At 40.0% G+C, this 17,988-nt stretch overlaps 1 protein-coding gene across 3 annotated transcripts in view; it reads right to left on the bottom strand.

Annotated features, from left to right (window-relative positions):
- Positions 1-5,675: 5,675 nt before the first annotated feature.
- The window catches only part of CDH6 (cadherin 6), a 121,229-nt gene continuing 108,916 nt past the window's right edge, over positions 5,676-17,988 (bottom strand). For all 3 annotated transcript variants that reach the window (XM_074356632.1, XM_010955572.3, XM_074356639.1), the window contains 3 exons: positions 16,839-16,956; positions 16,455-16,706; positions 5,676-11,665 (listed from right to left, as the gene is read on the bottom strand). In XM_074356632.1, coding sequence (XP_074212733.1) covers positions 11,175-11,665; positions 16,455-16,706; positions 16,839-16,956 — 861 coding nt within the window. In that variant the 3' untranslated portion in view covers positions 5,676-11,174. The remainder of the gene's footprint in view (positions 11,666-16,454; positions 16,707-16,838; positions 16,957-17,988) is intronic.

Raw genomic sequence — 17,988 nt, 5'->3', positions numbered from 1 at the left:
CTCTGAAAAGACAAAAATAGTCTGTTCTAATAGCTCCTTTAGAACTTTAATTGGAAATTTGGTTGTGTCTTCTTCCAATTAAGCTAATTGAAGTGAAACTCTGATTGGGCCCAGGGAGAGGAGGAGTTCCCCAGCTGAGGCTCACAGAATAACAGCTGACTTTAAAAAGAGAAATAGAAGCAAATGCTTAAGAAGACTGGTGAATTGACTCTATAGGGATTTCAATTATTTACTTATTGACTGACACTTGCAGGGAGAGTAGCCAGAAAAGTTCTGAAAAAAAAAAAGAAAGAAAATAAAAGGTGGGAGAGTGAAGAGCTTCACTTGAGGTTTTAAATAAATGTGTCTGAATTACTCCTGGTGTTTTAATTGGAAACTTGCAAGCTTTTCTAGGGTGGGCACCTGTTTTAATACCTTTATCATTCGCTGGGGAAGTACATGCTTTGCATTCAATAAGTAAAGGAAAGTTGGAAGGCATGTGCAAAAGTATTAGCACTTCCTTCCCTCCTCGTTCCTCCCAGAACCTTCTTTGTGGTCAAGCTGATCTACCCAAAGCTCCTGGAGCATGCCTTTGCCTTTGTCACCTCAGCAGTGTCACTTCTACCCCAAAGTCTGGTGTGCATCAGAATCACTGGGGAACTTGCTATAAATGCAGAGTCCCAGTCCTGTCTTCACTTTCTTCGTGACATCTTTTAATACATTAGGCACAATAAACTCAGTATCTGTTTATGGTCTCAGATGAGCTGCAGCCCAAAAACATTTTTAAAACTCTAAATTGAAAAAAGGCGTCAGGGAGGTGGGGGAGGGGGTGCTTCAAAATACAGAAGGAAAATTGCAAAAACAAAATCAATAAAAATCTAATGTAATAATAATGTCGTGTAAACCAGTGAACTGATTCACATCTTCAAGGTGAAGTGTGGGTATATTTTACTGTGTTTAATATAATGAAGGTGGAGCCTCCAAACTTGGGAGGATGCCTGCAGCCTGTGGCGTACATAACATAGCCCTGATTATTTCTGGAGTGGGACGGGAGAATTTGCATCTTAGAGAGGCATTCCAGTGACTTTGCTTTAGAGCCTGGTACTTCTTCTGAGGCCCAGCTCAAGTCTTAGTGCCGAGATCAATCTGCCCCTCAACCTTTTCTCACCTGAGAGCAATAATTTGAATCTTGGTGTCATTTTGCCAAATTCTTTTAAGGTAGATGTAATTCTTTGGATCCAAAGGGAACAAAACAGTCTAGATTTCACATGTTCATTGTTTTCAACACAAATTATTTGTTAAATATATATTCAACTGTTATTTAATTTTTGTTACATTGCAAGATTGTTTTTGTTTAAGTGTATTCACAAATTGGAAAACACTGTGTCATGATCTTGATGACAAAGAAAAAATATATTTTATGCATAAAGTAGATAATAAAGTTCTCATCACATAGGAGATGTTCAGAAATCACTGGAGATAGGCTCAATTTTAATATAACATTTATTATGTTTTAATACCATAAGGAATACTTTTTATAATACTTGAGCTAGTAAAGCATAAGAAAACACTTATAAATAAGCATTAAATTTGAAACAGTGACATTCAGAGGTAACTTTCAGCTGTTTGTGATTCTCTGCCAAAGCCATAAGTCAGGAAGGAATCAGGTGTCTTTCTTAAGCTTTTGATCCTGACCTTCTGAGAATGAGAAATGACAATAACATAAAAAACATTTCTGATCAATAAACTTCAGCCTCCCCACTTAGCGATAGGTGGGAGGACAGGCAGGGAGGGTTAAGAGAATTATCACATTTTTTCCTGGAATCCGTCTACCCCTCCTGCCCCCTTAGCAGGTTAGCTTTGACTACTTGTCTTCCTCTTGACCCCACTCTTGACATTACCTTAGCCCCTCGGAACTTAGCTTTAATATCCGTGAAAGGGTGTGGAAAGAAATGCTGAATGTCTTAAGCTGAGTTTCTGTTGCTCACAGGAATCAGAGTGCAAAGCAGAAACTAAGTTCAGTTATAGAAAAATATGGATACCTTTAGTTTGTAAACAAAGTATTGAAGCTACTGCCCCGACACACTGTTACTGCTAACTGGACAGTTGGGTTTTCTGAGGCTAGAATACTCCACGTTGTTGGGGTGGATGCTTGCATTCAGTGGATGCTTGCATTCAGTGGATGCTCCTGCCTGGGGCAAATCACCCTTCTTCCTCCAAACCCTTTGAGGCATGGAAGCGGAACTGTGACAGGAAGTCCTAATCCTTTTCCTTCTCTCTCACCTCTTACAGGGCATGGCTACCCTACAGAGGGCTTACTGCAATTTGACTGTGTGAAATATCCATATTGTTGAGATGATTATTATATAGACAATTAGAGTTTTTGCAGTCTTGGGTGGAATTTTGCATTTCTTGGGAATATTTTTCTTTGGGAACACTGTTCCAATTTTATAGTAGCATAATTGTGGTTAATAGGCAAAATTTTGCTTCTCAGGCTCTTTTTCCCTTCCAAGAGCATTTGGACTGATGTTTTAGAGAGGAGTGTCTTTAAGCTTGTAGCTTTCAGCAGAGTCCCACTTCATCTGTATTTGTATAATGGAAAAAAAAATTTTTTTTTCTCCCAATAAATATTTATTTCAAATGCATGGGATTGGACTGTGCATACAAAGGGGAATGTAGGGGATTCAGTAGCAGGATTGCAGAACCTGAGTTATAAGAATTGAGGTTAACTCTAATTCCTGTTATGGGACCTAAGGACAGATAACCCCACTTGTCTGTGAAATGGGAACAATACAGCCTAGTGTACAGGGCTTTCCTGAGAGTTATATTGTCATATATGTGATAGTTACTTCTAAAGTGCTGCATAAAGCAAGGCATTATTATCAGGCAGCTAAGCAAAGTTAAAAGCTTTAATAAAACCTATCCTTTACTGACTATAAGGAGACAGTTTCTTACCAATGTGCAAACAAGTCATATTCACCATTAAAAGTTAAAGTTTTTTAGACTAAATGGCTCAGGAAGCAATAAAGATGATCTAATATGTCAAGGGAGACATTTTAAAAAAGGAATAAGTATATTATAGACAGAAATAGGAGACAATCTACTTCTTTTAAAGAACTATAACAATTCATAGCATATTTAGAAAAGTATTGAGTTCAGGAATTTAAGACTCAGAAAAGTGATCTAAAGAATCAGGATGTCATTCAGGACAAAATGTTTAGTCAGGCAAACTAAGATTAATAATGGGAGATTAAACCTTTGCAGTCTTTGAGGGAAGGGTATGCATAGAGCAGGGTGTGTGTCTGTCTTTTTAACCCTGTTTCTGTCACCTCAGTCCGTGCCTGGCCCACAGAAGATCCTCAAGTGATCCTTGCAGAATGAATGTAAACTTTCAGGAGTATCACTGCTGGGGGGATGCATCCACAGGGCTGAACTGGTTGAAAGAGATACCTGCATGTTGGTTAAGATTTTTGAAATAGAGATATGAGCTAATTATAATGGCAAGTTGAGCCTTTTAGCTTCCTTAATTATTCCAAGTTTTTGACAGTTTCAAGACCAGAACACTCTTCCCAAATGTCAGTGGTGAATAGTAAACAAAACTTAGAAGGAAAATGTTCTCTTACTGCTGGCTGCCAGGGCTTCCTGTGAGAGATGCTAAGGCTGCATCTAGAAATCTGCGAGTCAGTTGACTAGCAGCGTCTGCCATGGGTGTTAGTGTCGGAGATGGTAGACAAGTGCCCTCAAAAGGGTTTGCAACTGGAAGGTTGAATTTGTAAATAACTTTCTACCTGCTTTTCCAAAAACACACTCAAGATTATTACGTGGTATGGTTTATTATGGTGACTGAAATTGGGGAGGGATTGGGAAAGATACTGCAAGACTGACAGAGACTGAACTGACATGTGGCAGATACATGTAAGTGTGCTGACCAGATACACACATGCACCCACAGGCCATCTACATCTCCCAGTCTCTGCCCAGTGAGTTTGGGCCGCATGACTGAGTTCTGGCCCATGAGGTGTGAGCAGAAGTGGTATAAACCATGTACAGGTCCCACCTGTAGGAGCAGCTCATACGATCATCCAGCTCGCTCACCTCCCCTGCCGCGTTAAACCCTGTGTTCCAGATGGTACAGCTACAAGAGGAAGAAAGGCCCACAACTGCCCTGACAGTCACAAGAGTGAGACATGAATTCTATGGAGACTTTGGATTTTGCCTTTTGCAGCAGCTAGAGTGAATTACTAATGATAATTATCGTGGGAAGTTATGGCGATAGAAAAGGGCTTCGTTCATCCAAATGTCTGCAGGAGTCTGCTTCCTGAGCTGGGTCGTTGAGAAACACATTGTACTTCCTGCCTACGTTACATTAGGTCAAGGAAGTTTCCTAGATCCTGCAGACTACACTTGCCCTGGGGGTGGTCCAGAGCCGGGGACTGGGTAGGGGGGTGGGAGGGGCTTGGCTCTAGCGCACCATGCATACCACTGTACAATGGACATGTCCTTCAACAAGTTTATTTCTAATAGCATCATTCCTCTCCATGGTTTTCTGTTTCCCACCAAGTTAACTTTAAACCAAATGACAAAAACCAAAACCACAAAGCAACAACAAAAATCAGCTGCTATGGCCCTGGTGATCCTCTGTGTTCTGGTGATGTGATTTTTTCCAAGCCTAGTTGCCTTCAGGGAACCTCAACTGAGATCAGTGGCCTTGCTTAAGCATCCCTCTCTTTTCTCTCTCCTGCTATTCTTTTTGATATCTTATCTCCCTTTGTCTCAATCCCACTAATTCTTAACTGCCTCTCCCACCAACACACACACACACACTCCTCCACCTGGGCAGGGAGAGTTCCTCGGTCCTATGAAGTCCTGTAAACATTTTTGCATGTTTCTCTCTGAAGACATCTCCACGGCACCTCCGGGTGGGTACTCTAGTTATGAGTTTACAGCAGCCCTACCTCCTGGCCCATGAGCTTCTGGAGAGAAGGAAAAAATATATCTGGCTTATTGTTGAATATTCCACAGCACACAGTTGAGTGCCTACTGTATATTGAGCAAGTGAATGAATAAAAGCAAATCTCCTTGGCAAAGGTATGAATTCAGTTCTCCCAGTTAAAAAATTCTGAAATTGCCCCTGTAGAAATAGGAGGCAGCTTAAGAAAGAACAAGCATGTAAAATATGATAGCTCTGAATATGCTAAAAACATTTTATTTACTCATAGTATCAGAATGCTGGAAGGATTTTATTCTTATTTTCCTCTGGTCTGACTCTTGCTTTTTGTTTTTCTTTTTAAAATCAGAGATTCATGGACAACTGTTTTTATGAGAGTGAAATAAAGGCTAGAGATTTGGGATGGGCAAAAATATAGAACTGTCCTTTTTTTTTTTTTTTTTTTTTTTTTTAAATCTAAAGCAATTACCATAAGGATAAACAGCTTTCTTCCTAATTTGGCAATTCTGTAAATAACAGTAGAATTATTGATGTCCCAGCAGTACGAAGTCTGCAGGGCTGTGCCAATGATCTATATTGCTGGTTGGGAGAAACTGTTGTTTACAAGCTAATTATTATAAGTTGGCTTTAGTTAGCTATCTGAGAGGTTAAAACAGCAGATCTGGAAAGATAAAGTGTATATCAACATGTACCTTTAAAAAATCTCTAATTACAAACAATAGTTTGAGAGAATTGGAAAAAAAACAAGTTAGAAAAAAAAACAGTTTATTAAGTAATATCATATAAATAACTTGTTACAAAAATTGATTTGCAAAAGGCATATTTACTCTTTGTGAGAAATCACTTTTTAAATTGCATTCTTTTCAAATGTATACGTCTAAGAAAACAAAGGAAAAGAAAAGAAGCCATTTCAAGGAGCATGTATTTGCCATTTGACTGCAACAAAAGGCCCGGCCACACTGAGCTGAAAGGTTATCGTCTCAACCCCATTCTTCTAACACAGAAAACTTTCTCATTGTAAACTGTGAAGTTACGAAAATCTCCCTAGCTAGAAATGTGGATGAAAGCTGAGCAGTGATTGTTGCCATCAGGTGTTTACGTTGCCAAAGACACGAGCGATACCGAGAAAAACTGTATGAACTGATCACTCCCGCCAGTAAATCTTCCAGGGTGGCATCAGCTTCAGTTTATACTTGGGAGTATTTTTAATTAAAAACAATCAATACCAAAAAGCTTTTATTTTCTGGGTCTAAAATCACAAATCACAGTGGGAGACTGCCAAATTGCCTCAGCCTGGTACTACTGAAGACACCCGTAGCATTTATTATAAGTCCTATTCTTACACAGTTTCCTTTCAAAGCAATGAAAATAATCGCAAACAAAACAGTACAGTGGTTTTGAAGCGCTCCTGTGTTTCTCCCGAGCAGATCAGTTTTACGTTTGCTACACAGCTCTCCCTCTGAATGCCCGGTAATTCTATACATACGATTCCTTAATAAACACTAAACTAATAGATCATAGAAAACTAAAAGCTTATAGTAGGTGCCTCTAGACATATTTACACAAATAGCAGTGTCTCACAAGAAAGACCCAGGTCTCATTATAGTGGAATGCTTTTTCCACAATGCTGGGCCCATGCCTCATTTGTCAAATTAACCCCATTTGAGGAGAAATCTGAGTTTGTGGTCCATGGGTTTAAAAAAAAAAAAATGGAATTAAGCAACTTGTAAAAGCTCTTTTGAAATTAATCTAATAACCCAGCGGCTCTTCGGCTAAGTGCCTGGTCCTGTCTGAAATACAGTGGGTAATAGGCTTTGTTTCCATTTGACCTCCTTTCAGCACTTTCATCTGCTGGCTCTGTTGGACTAATGTTCCCCCCAAATTAAAGAATGAAAATGCGTCATAAATAAGGTATTACCAAATGGGGAGTGGATTAAAGATTGTCTCAGCAATGCTTAAATTAAATTGATGATGCAGAGACCATAAACTTCTGGCTTTAAAAATGAACTATTCCTTTATTAACTTTTAACAAGTGTGTGAGTCAGTGTATTGCTCTTGCACATTAAATACGGTCGGGGTCTGATATTTTTTAGCTGAGAATTATCCCTTTAGAAAATTGTTCCATAAAGATGCCAAGGGGAGATTAAAAACACTGCAACCGTTAGAACCACTGAACTTTTCAGAAGACCGTACTGCAGTTCTGTATTCTCTGAAAAAGAAAGCTGCTTGTTAGACTTTAGGAAATAGTTCATCTTCCTGAAGACCCACACACTAAATCTTAATCTTTCCACTCTTACAATCTGATAAAGGAGGCTGGGTTGTAGCGATCATGTAAGCATAGTAGACTGCTTGGATTTTTAATCTCCTGTGACAATTCAAGAAAGATTTCATCTAGATAAAAACAAACAAAAAAATTTACACTGAAATGATCCTTTTCAGAGGATACCTTTCAAAATAGTGGGGATCATGACTTTTTAGAGTGCCCTCCCAAAGTAAGTACACTGCTTCAAGACTAGTGACTAGGATAAAATTATTTATTTGGCAGCTTATTTGGTTCCTGGGAAAAGTGAATTGAGCTGTACCTGATTTAAGTATTTAATTCACATCCAGGAATCAACTTTGTTCTTTCCTTTCAACTGCATACTTTTTAGGGTCCTCAAGTATATAGAAAGAATTGAGGAATGCCCAATTCATAGATTATACACTATTATCTCCAATGAAACACCTATTTCAAGGCAAAGCATTTGATATAAGGGATTACTCAGGAAATCAGGACATCTAAAATTAAAAATCACTTAAAAATGAAAGTAAAGAAAACACTGTAAAGTTAATTTAGGTCCATGAAATTTGAATGCTTCTAAGAGAGCTCCAACTTATTAGAACTTTTTCTACAACCCTTTGGGAGCTGAAAATGAACACTAAACCAAAGTTTTTATGCTGGGTTAGAATCGAATCACCAGGTTTTGTTCCAGCTGAAAATGGTGTCAGGTTATATCCAAACCTCCCTTTTATGCACTTAAACTGTAAAGCTAAGAAAGGTCTTATAAAAAAAACATACATTTATGGGCCCAGCCTCCCTCTCTTAAGGCTCAGTGGAACCATCTTTGTTTCTCCCCCATTGGATTTAGTTTATTTGGGGACAAATATTTTCCAGGCCCTTCAGCAGGAAGTGCTATGAAGTGAAGGGGCTTTAAATTTATGCACAATAATTTAATGTTTTAAAATTTTCAGTTTATTCTAGGGAATAGCTTAGTGGTCTGAAGAAACTCTCCCCTTTGAACAGAGGACAGAAAATATGTCACAAGGGTCTCAAAGTCCTTGAAACAACTCCACTCCAAAAGCAATCTCCCTATATTTTCTGAATTTTAGTTTCTCAATGATTAGAGCAAATATTAAAACTTTACCTCTTCCCACTCTCTTTCTATCCTTCTTATTGCAAATACCTAATTTCAGGACAGAGACAATGTGAAAACTGAGCTGAAAACCAGTTTTTTTCTCCAGTAATCGTTCATGTCGATGCGGGTCTTTGACCTGATGTCTTGGTGGGAAGGAAGTGAGACCAGCACAGAATGATGGAACTATGGCTCTTATTGTTTCCATGACGTTAGACAGTCTTAATTTTAGGAAAATATTACTTCTCCTAGATACTTATAAGGCTCTACTGCTAAACACTCAGCTCCAGTCTCAAATTACCCAGTTTCTTAGAGATTCATCATCAGGTTTTGTGGTAAAAGATTAAACAGTTATTTCAGTATTTAGTCCTATTAACCTGTTCTCGGTGTAACTGTCCCATCTTCAGGGTGGGATAGGATACCTTGCCAATTACATATCAGATATTCCACTGCAGAACGTCTTACTTTCATTTATGAGCGAGTAAACCTTACCCTTGAACACTGAAGTTGCTAATGTCGACCCTCAGACATTCCAATTAACGCCAAAAGTTCAAAAGGAAGACTTCTGATCATACTTTTCTTTTTACAGGACTATCTTTCTTGATACAGCTTATTACATAACATGAAACCTAAGGATAGAGAGCTGTTTAATTTTACAGTCATGTGATTAAGGTGCTGTTCTATTGCTATAAATAACTAGTTCTTATTAATTAACTCTACTAAGCTAGCTTTTTTTCAACACTTACCTGTGACTATGATATATATCAATTCGTTACAGTGAAGCCCTCCTGTAGTATTTTGTTTGCATTCCTCAGTGTGTGTGTGTGTGTGTGTGTGTGTGTGTAAAGAACTAGCAAAAGAAAACCTTGTAAGCAGGGAAGAGGCCACGCATAAAATACTTGTTAGTATACAGGGAAGTTAATCACAAAACAGGAAACACAAGGAATAATACGGTTGTAAAAATTTTTCACTCTACTTGGGTAACCCAGAAGACTACATCTCTCTTATCTTAAAGGTGCCACCTTTACTTCCTGGGTAATACATCTATTTAAAACTTAACTAAACAACAATGTGTTTCCAAATAGAAAATATGTGTTGATATGACATTATCCCCAAATGGACTGGCACTAAGATTATCTGTAGAAAATTAACCTTAATTGAAAATAAATCCCTAAGACTAATAATTGAAGTCAGCATATTCTTAAGTACACATTATATATATACAGAGCCTATTTTTTTTTTTAAGTTTTCAAAACCAGGATGTTTTCATTACAGTACTTTGGAAGTTTCTGATGACTGCACAATGTAAGATTCTAATGATAAAAATCATTAGAACAGCATATGAAATAAATGATTTGAACCCGCCAAAAGGATCGGTTCAGTTCAGCTGGGTCCACTGGATAACTATGATGCTAATTGTGTAATTAGAGGAATAACGGATTGGATGGATTGTACATTACTTTTCTGTCGTAGTTTAAGACCATTACTTTATCATTAGTTCAAAGACAAGGATGGCAAGGTTGCCTAAAACAATGAAAAAATATTAATGCTTTTGAAAGTCAACGATCATTTTAATTACAGTCTTTAACACCCCTGTTGAAGGGAATCCAAGTTTTCCCTTTGCAAGCGTCTCCCGAACATGTAATATGCAGGCTTTCACTGTGATTCCAATGTTCACCCCATCACAGTATATAAATATATGCGTGTTTCCAGGTGTGAAGGACAGGGTGTCGAGTTCAAGTGCGGCTGGCTCTTACCTCCCCATTAAACTCTGAGAGAGGGATCTGAGCTTCATCTAATTGGCCAAACTTTACTAATGCAACTTAATTGTGTAAGAAGGATCTGAAGAATATGAATTATTGTACTTCACATCGTTACTTCCAAGTATATTAGAATAATACTGACGACAACTACAGACAAGGAGTTAAAATCTGCCTCAGAAAAGCTCCTTGAAGAACTTTTTAAACAATTAGACTTATTTGTGATTAGCCTACTGATGGCTGAAATAACGCCAAGTGATTCATGGTATTCTGGTGGCCCAAACTTTAAAATACGCTAAATATTTCCTCTGTTAACATTGCTAGCTATTTTCCCATTCCCTTTATATGGTGCAAGGGCAAATTTTGCTCGTCTGATATATAACATATTATGAATCAGTGGCAAGGAATGAGGTCTTACTAAGTTTTTTTTGGTTGTTATTTTTGAATGTTACCATTTAATTGGCATCATTTCCTAAAGAGGAAGGAGAATCTCAAAACATTGGTGGATTTGATGTTTTGAAGTCACTGGTGCCAGAAAAAGATCATGAAGGACAAACAGGACGGGCAAATATGATTTTAAATTCTTTGCGACAGAAATACACACCCATACAGAGTTCATTATCTCCTCGTGAGCCGATATACCAGGAACGGTTGTTCCACCCTCTCTTCTTTTACCAAAACTATATTTTTATCATTAATGCGCACTTCCTTATCCCATTAGCATGTGAAATGTACACAGCAGTCAGCTGACCTTGAGTCAATGCAAAGTAGTAAGAGACCAGGCCAGCGGAATCCAGCATGTTCCAAACTTGCCCTAAGAGAACAGGGGGAAAACCACTCCCGTCCTCTCCTCCAGCACGGCGCCTGTAGGGCTGACATGGTGAACTGGATGCGCTAAAAAATAAACATTTGCCTCTGGGAAGCTCATAAAAGTGTACTAGAAAAAAGTCTCTAACATTGGATCCACATGGACTGCAGCCATTGACTTTTGGAACGGGTAGAACAGAGAACCCTTCACGGAGCAGTGGATAAATAGGAAGAAATAGCCACTTCACATGTCTCAGTGTCATACTGGAAAATGAAAAAGGCAACATATTAGGAGTCCTTGTCACTGTCCACCCCTCCATACATATCTGCGAGCTTTTTGAACCGAGGGCCCCAGTCACTAAGGTAATCGTAGTCCTGGTCTCCATCCGTGGTCACCGACTCCAGCGAGCTCAGGGAATCGGCCACCGAGCCGGTGCCCTCGTAGGCGTAGGTGGCCAAGGAGTCGTAGGGCGGGGCCGTGGGGTCCGTGTCATTTTCCTTTAACCTTTGGTTAATGAAATCTCGGACATCGGTGTTATCACGAGCTGCTGGAGTCCGTCGGGGTAGAAAAAGGGCTTCGGGCACAATGTCCCTGCGTAACTTGCTGTCCTCTATGGCTTCGGGATTCCTCAGGGTGCCGATATCAAAGGCCTGGGTGTCCTCCTCACCACCACCTTCGTCGTTGTAACTGACAATGTTGTCTCTGATGTCCTCTTTGGAAATGATCAAAGGCTCTTTTTTCCGCTGCCGCCTCAGAGCTGCAAACAACACCACTGTCACTGGAAGTAGAAACAAAACAGAAAGGGAAGGGAACATTAATTTGCCGCCCAATTAACATCGGGAAGAAATACTGCTCCAAAGTGAAGTTTTCAAAGTTCTCCAGGAAACTACAGACTCAACTTTTGTTTCTTTAAGGTTGCACTTGCCTCCTGGCACAAACCAGGAACCCCCAACCCACGCCAAATGGAGTAACTATTTGAAAGTTACGATTTAAATAGAGGATAAAACACCTTCCTATATTGTCAGTAGTTCCTTTTTGCTTTGGAATAGCAAACTAGTTTCTAGGTAAGGAAATAATAATAATAATAATATGATGATAATAATAATAATAACAACAACAACAACAACAACAATAACAGCTCCACCACAGTAAGAGTACTGTCATAAGAGTGCAAATTATGCTCAACACCTGAACTGCTCCGAAACTGCTTATAAGCACAAGGCTGGCACCTTCGGGGATGTGTTGAAGGGTTTGCATAACTCCACTTCTAAAATAACTTTTGCACGATGCCTTCTTTTTTTCCCCGAGAAAAGTGTAAAGTTAGTTTAAAACTCAAAGTAGAGATGAGGAGGTTTGCATACTTGTCTTACATATAAGGAAATACTGTTACAGATAACACCTGGAGAGACCCAGATACAGTTCAGAAAGCCATTTTGGACTTTACGATCAGCCAGTTTGAAGGGGACAGGTAATAGTACACATGCCAGATTATTTCTGTTTAAGCTAAATAAAATAAACACATTTATTTACGTGGGAACTTAAAAAAAAAAAGTCTCTCAGAGTTTCATGTTCTATAAGTTTGTTGACCAGAATGGAATGTTTGTTCTCTCTATTTTTCCACCTAATTCCGATTAGAGGCAAAGCAAGAACTGGGTTTAATTAGTTCCTGATGTTTCTTTGCCGCTGTCTGTGTATAACACGCTGGTTGCCTGTAAAGAGACACATCCACGAACAGACATATGGGTGGGAAAGTAACAACACAGTGACAGCTTAGAGAGAAAACAGCCATCCAGGGCAGAATGTGCATTGTTAACCTGGGCTTGTCCAGGGGAGGGTAGCAGGGAAGCACCAGGGACATCTCTTTACGCTGTCATCCGTAACATGGTCCAGTTTTTATGAGCCGTGAGAACTGAATTATCACAATGGGAATTACAGAATTATGACTTTTGGTGGATATGTACACCTACCTATATAATAATGGATATATGCAAACCTGTGTGTCTATATATTAACCTTTCAAATGTTAATATTAATAATTGGTTATCTATTGAGATGGTTCTACATGCCAAACGCTTTACAGACCGAGTCTAATTTAATTATCATAGTAGCCCCAGCCCTACAAAGTAGGTAGCATCATGGTAACTCCATTTTACATAAGGGGAAATCGAGGTTTAGAGATGTCACATGTACAATCAAAATCCAGGTCAGTCAGACTAAAAATCCTGCACAGTTAATTACCATGCTTGGAAGCACGTTTGGATTATAGGCTGTTTCTAAAGGATCTGCAACCCTGCCGTTTTCAAGCGTGTGGTTGTGTAATTGTACAGGTTCTCTTCTGCTGCCAGATGCTTCATTTGCCCCTTTCTTTTCATTTATTTATTTGTTCATTCAATAAATGTTTATTTATTGCCAACTCTGTGCCAGCTACTATTAATGAAAGAAAGTTGATCAACAGCCCTGTCTGAATAAGGTAGGCAGGGGTGGTGGTGGTGGTGGATGGAGACAGAAAAAAAGCAACGTGTATAATGAATATGGAGATTGTTAGAAGGGGATACGTGCAATGTAAACAAGGAAGAGCAGGCCAGAGTAAGGAGGGTGGCTTCTGTGGATGTTTGAGGGGCTGTATATGTTTTTTGGGGGGAGACTGCATCATTGAGGAAGTGACATTTGAGCAAAGAGATTATCTGGCAAAGAGAACAGAACTAGGAGAAAGGCCGTAGAGTGGGGGTGTGCCTGGGGCATTCGAGGTGCTGGACCAGAGGAAGCTGGGGAGAGAAGAGGAGAAGGAAGGGCCTTGTCAGGTAAGGCTGTGGATGCTCTGCGCACCTTCACTTCACCCTGGGGTCCCTGTGGGTGGAAAATCGCAGGGATGTTCACAGTCCACCTTTTATGCTGGTTTCCAGTGTGCCATGGATTTGCGAAACAGAGGGTTATAAGGAAGGACGGCCTTTGGGATTAGAGAACAGAGTCAAGCTGGCTCTCAAAGAACTAAATTCTGATGTACGTGGGCTCGTTCCATCATTTAAGGCAAGACAGCGTCCTAATTCTTCCCCAGCTGAAGTTGCCTGTATCTTGTCTTTAGTCCTGCGCACACCTGAAAGTGCGATTGTCTAGAAGACAGAGGGCACCTTCAGTAATTCAAAGGCATTTGTGCCTTAATTCTCCTACTGCTACAGCAGCCTGTATCTCTTCTCATTGGCCCAACACACATCTGAACAGAATTTCTTGAGAGCATAACTCTCTAAAAGGAAGATCTTTTTCAAAGCTAACTTTTATAAACCGAAAAAGTGAGTTCTAAGCACATGGAACAAAAACATTCTGAAAGAGAATAATACTCTTTCTTCCCAGTAACTGAACCCTTCTCTTTTTTCTACCCTCTTGAGGCCAGAGGACAGCAGTGAGATTTTGGGGCCAGGGCGCCTGAGCCAATTTGTGTTCAAATCCCATCATAAAACTAGAAGGTGGCCAGGCATTTGAGATCAGCAGATGTAGTGTCACTTAAACGATCTGACCTTTTTAAGTCCGATTCCTTCTCTGTAAGAGAGAAGCAAGAACACAGTGCCCACTGTGAAAGTTATGCCAACTCGAAGGCACCACAGAGGCAAGAGATGCGGTAGTTGCTTTTACTACTGTTTTATTTACAAAAGCAACAGATGCCACATGATCTTCTTTCTTGAGTGCAGATTTCCTCCTCTATTGGCCTGGCTTTCCTTCTCTTACAAACTCAGGTTTGCGGCCGCTTTCTTCAGTCCTCTCACTTTCTGTTTGAGCTCTCTTTGAGCCTGGAAGTTGCACTGCATTCTAGAAGCTCACAAAGAAAGTAGAGTATGGGGTGGAAGCACCAGGGGTCGGAGGCAGAAGACCTGGGCTTGGAACTTCTTTCTACCACCTGTTAGCTGTGTGACTTGGCTTCACATCCTGGCACCTCAGCTTCCATATGGAAGATGCGGATAAATACAGACCAGATGGTTCTGAGGATTAAGTGAGAAAAACATTTGTAAAGCATCTTGCCCAGTGTCTAACCCATGATGCGAGCCTAGTAAAGGCTAGATTCCATTTTTCTCCTTTTTAATTAGGTACAGAATTCCAAAGAGACTAGACAAGACGTGGGTAGAGGTAATGAGGAGACAGAATTCACTGGAGGAGGGAGATGAAAAGGGAGGATGTAGGGAGCTGGCTAGACGGAGAATAAGGGGGAGGAGAAAGTGGGGAGATTTGAGGGAAGGGAGCACCACCTCTGTGAGATGAGGGCCGGTGCTTCCTCTACAGACCACGAGTCCACGGACTCCTACCTGAGGACAGCCTGCCAGGCTAGCCCTTCTAAAAACAATCTCTCTCTTTTTTTTTAAATCAAAAGAATATTCATATTTCTCTTGGAAAACAATTTTTACAGACTCACACCCTTAGAGCACTGATTTGTCTTTGCATACTCTCAGTTTTTATTTATGCTCATATCTTAAAATACTTCCCCCAAATCTTAGTTGACAAAGAGAATCACAGTTCTGTAGCTGAGTTTCAAGGCTCTGTTATAATTAGCAAAGTGGATCTGGAATGTGAAACTCTGGAGCAGGGACCCCTAGGCGTTCTCTTCTTAGAGAAACGTTAGGTCTTCCTTTCCTTTTCTCAAAGTCACTATATTGTCATTTTTAAAAAAAAAAAAGATTGTTTTTTTCCCCCTCTCTGTGTAAACCAGGTTGGCTCTAACTTCTTACTTTCCCCCCACAATGCCGTAGGCGAGCTTTACAAATCTTCACTTTCATTTTTCGAAGCTAACGTTTGATTTCTGAGTTCACAACAGTCAAGGGACTTTTGAGCATTTTGAGCTCAACTTGTGTGCTTAATTAGTGAGCTGGGGTAAAAATTTCATCTGAATCATTGTTAGACCTTGATTTTCACTTTTATGACATTCATTTCTTTTAGGTCCCGGATTTATTTCCTTAGTCACAGGAGTTATTATTGAGAACCTGAGAAATAATAGACCCTGTGTATTCGGCAGTCAGAGAGCAATGCTAAGAGGGTTGTTATTTAAGTGGGTAGATCCAAATGAGGTTGCTGAGTTAAAGAAAATTGCACCACTTTTTATTGCCCTGTACGAGAGAGAAACAGTCATCACATTTCTCCTTCCACTTTCCCATCCATCTTTAAACTTGACCTTCATAGAAAGGGCCTTCATCATACACTCCATGTCCGATGATGTTCACTCTTTGAACATTTAACATTTGCCAGGTTAAATATTAAACAACAAATGAAATGACAAGGGCATATTTATACTGCTCTCAAATCCCCCCTAAGATTCATTCCCAGTCTGATAGAAAAGAGATTCTCTCGGTGGAATGACTGCCTGGGTAAGTAAAGACATGGGCAAGTTTCACAACTGTTCATTCTCCAAAGCCACTTGCAAGCAAAAACTAGTTCATGGGTGAACAACAAAGATTCTCAGCACATAGCTCTACTCACCTAGATCGGGCTGTATGCCTTAATGGGGGAGGCGGATAAATCTAGAGAGTCAGAGTAACAGTGTGTGCCCCTCAGCATGGGGAGATAGGATGCGGGGAGAAGCAGTTTACCTAGTAGGGTCACGATGCACAGGAGGATGGCAATCAGAGCCCCCGTGCTCAGTCCCGTGGGGTGGACGAGGGCCTCCGCATGGCAGGACTGCATGTTCCCTTGGTGGTCACATGCACAGACCCGGACAGTCACAGTCCCAGTGCTGCTTTGGACGGGGTAGTCGTTGTCTGATATGACCACAGGCAGGAGATAGGTGCTCATCTCGTGTCTATTATAGCCATTTTTCCGAGTTAAGATTCCCGCGGTATTGTCTGGAACCGGAAAGCAAAATGGTGAATGAAAGTAGAAACCGTATTCTGTATTGGATCAATTGTGATGGGACTAGATAGATTTAGACACAGATATAAATATGTAGACAGACAAGGCAACCTAGGGCCATTTACCTTTGTTGTCTTGAATGGTAAAATTCGAGCCACTGGCTGCTTCGGGGGCCAAAGAGAACGAGAACTGGTGTCCGCTGTAAGGGTCATCCTTGTCCACGGCTCGTAGGGTCTGAATCAACTAAAATCAACACCATAAAGCTACCATAAGTTTTGCTAACTCAAAAGTGCTTCTTACAGTTTTGCAGCATATTGTGTGGCCAAATGATTTCCAATTTTAATTTTTAAATGATAGCCTCTAGAAATTTCACAATGAATCCACTTTGAGCAAAGAACTGCAAAGAGCCAAGAATAATACTTTGTCGTGGGCTGTCCTGAGCACTGTAGGATTTTAAGCAGGAAGCCTGGCCTCCTCCCACTAAAACCAGTAGCACCCTTTTCCTTGCAACAATCAAAAATGTCCCTAGACATTGCCAAATGTCCCCTGGGGGGCCAAAATCACCCACGTTGAGAAATACTGCCCTAGGGAGATACCAAGCGATAAAATATTACAATGATCGATGACGACATTGCATCTGAAGAAAACAGAAGCACTCTTTGGACAGCCTGCTTAGAAATGCAATCTGGGCATATACATAAGCCATCAACTTGCAAAAAACGCTGGTTTGTATATAAAACACTTAACTTCAGCTTCCCATTTTAACATGTATTTTAACAGTGTGCTTCTATTTTGACAAACCATAACATGATTTTTATATCGTTGGCAGAAAGGACTGATTTCAGGTGGGGACAAATGTGCAAAGCAGTAAAACATTCATGAATTTGTATTGCTTGTACAGATGGGCAACGTAAATAAGTAAAACTATGAATTATAGGCAGTTGTAAAGTATGTTCTAGCCATTACTTTCCAGCCCATTTGGTAATTAAAGTATCTGCTCACCAATAAAGATTTTTCCAATAAAGCTGTGACTAATCCATTGTAATGAAAACTTAGGACTGATTTGGGATCAGCGTCAGTCTTTGAGACTGACAAACTTCCAGGTCTTCAAGACTGTTCTTGTATGCAAGCTAAACATTCATCCTGGTTCTTATTTATAGCGGTAGGAATTTTGTAAGCATTTATTTCATAGATAATTCAAAACTAGCCCTCAGGTCTGTGCATCATCTGAATTATTAGAAGATCTAAATTAGCCTCAGGAAATTCATTTACTTT

Source organism: Camelus bactrianus, chromosome 3 (genome assembly GCF_048773025.1).
Source record: "Camelus bactrianus isolate YW-2024 breed Bactrian camel chromosome 3, ASM4877302v1, whole genome shotgun sequence".
NCBI lineage: Eukaryota > Metazoa > Chordata > Mammalia > Artiodactyla > Camelidae > Camelus > Camelus bactrianus.
Note: the sequence above shows the minus strand (reverse complement) of the source record. Positions and strands in the feature narration are given on the sequence as shown.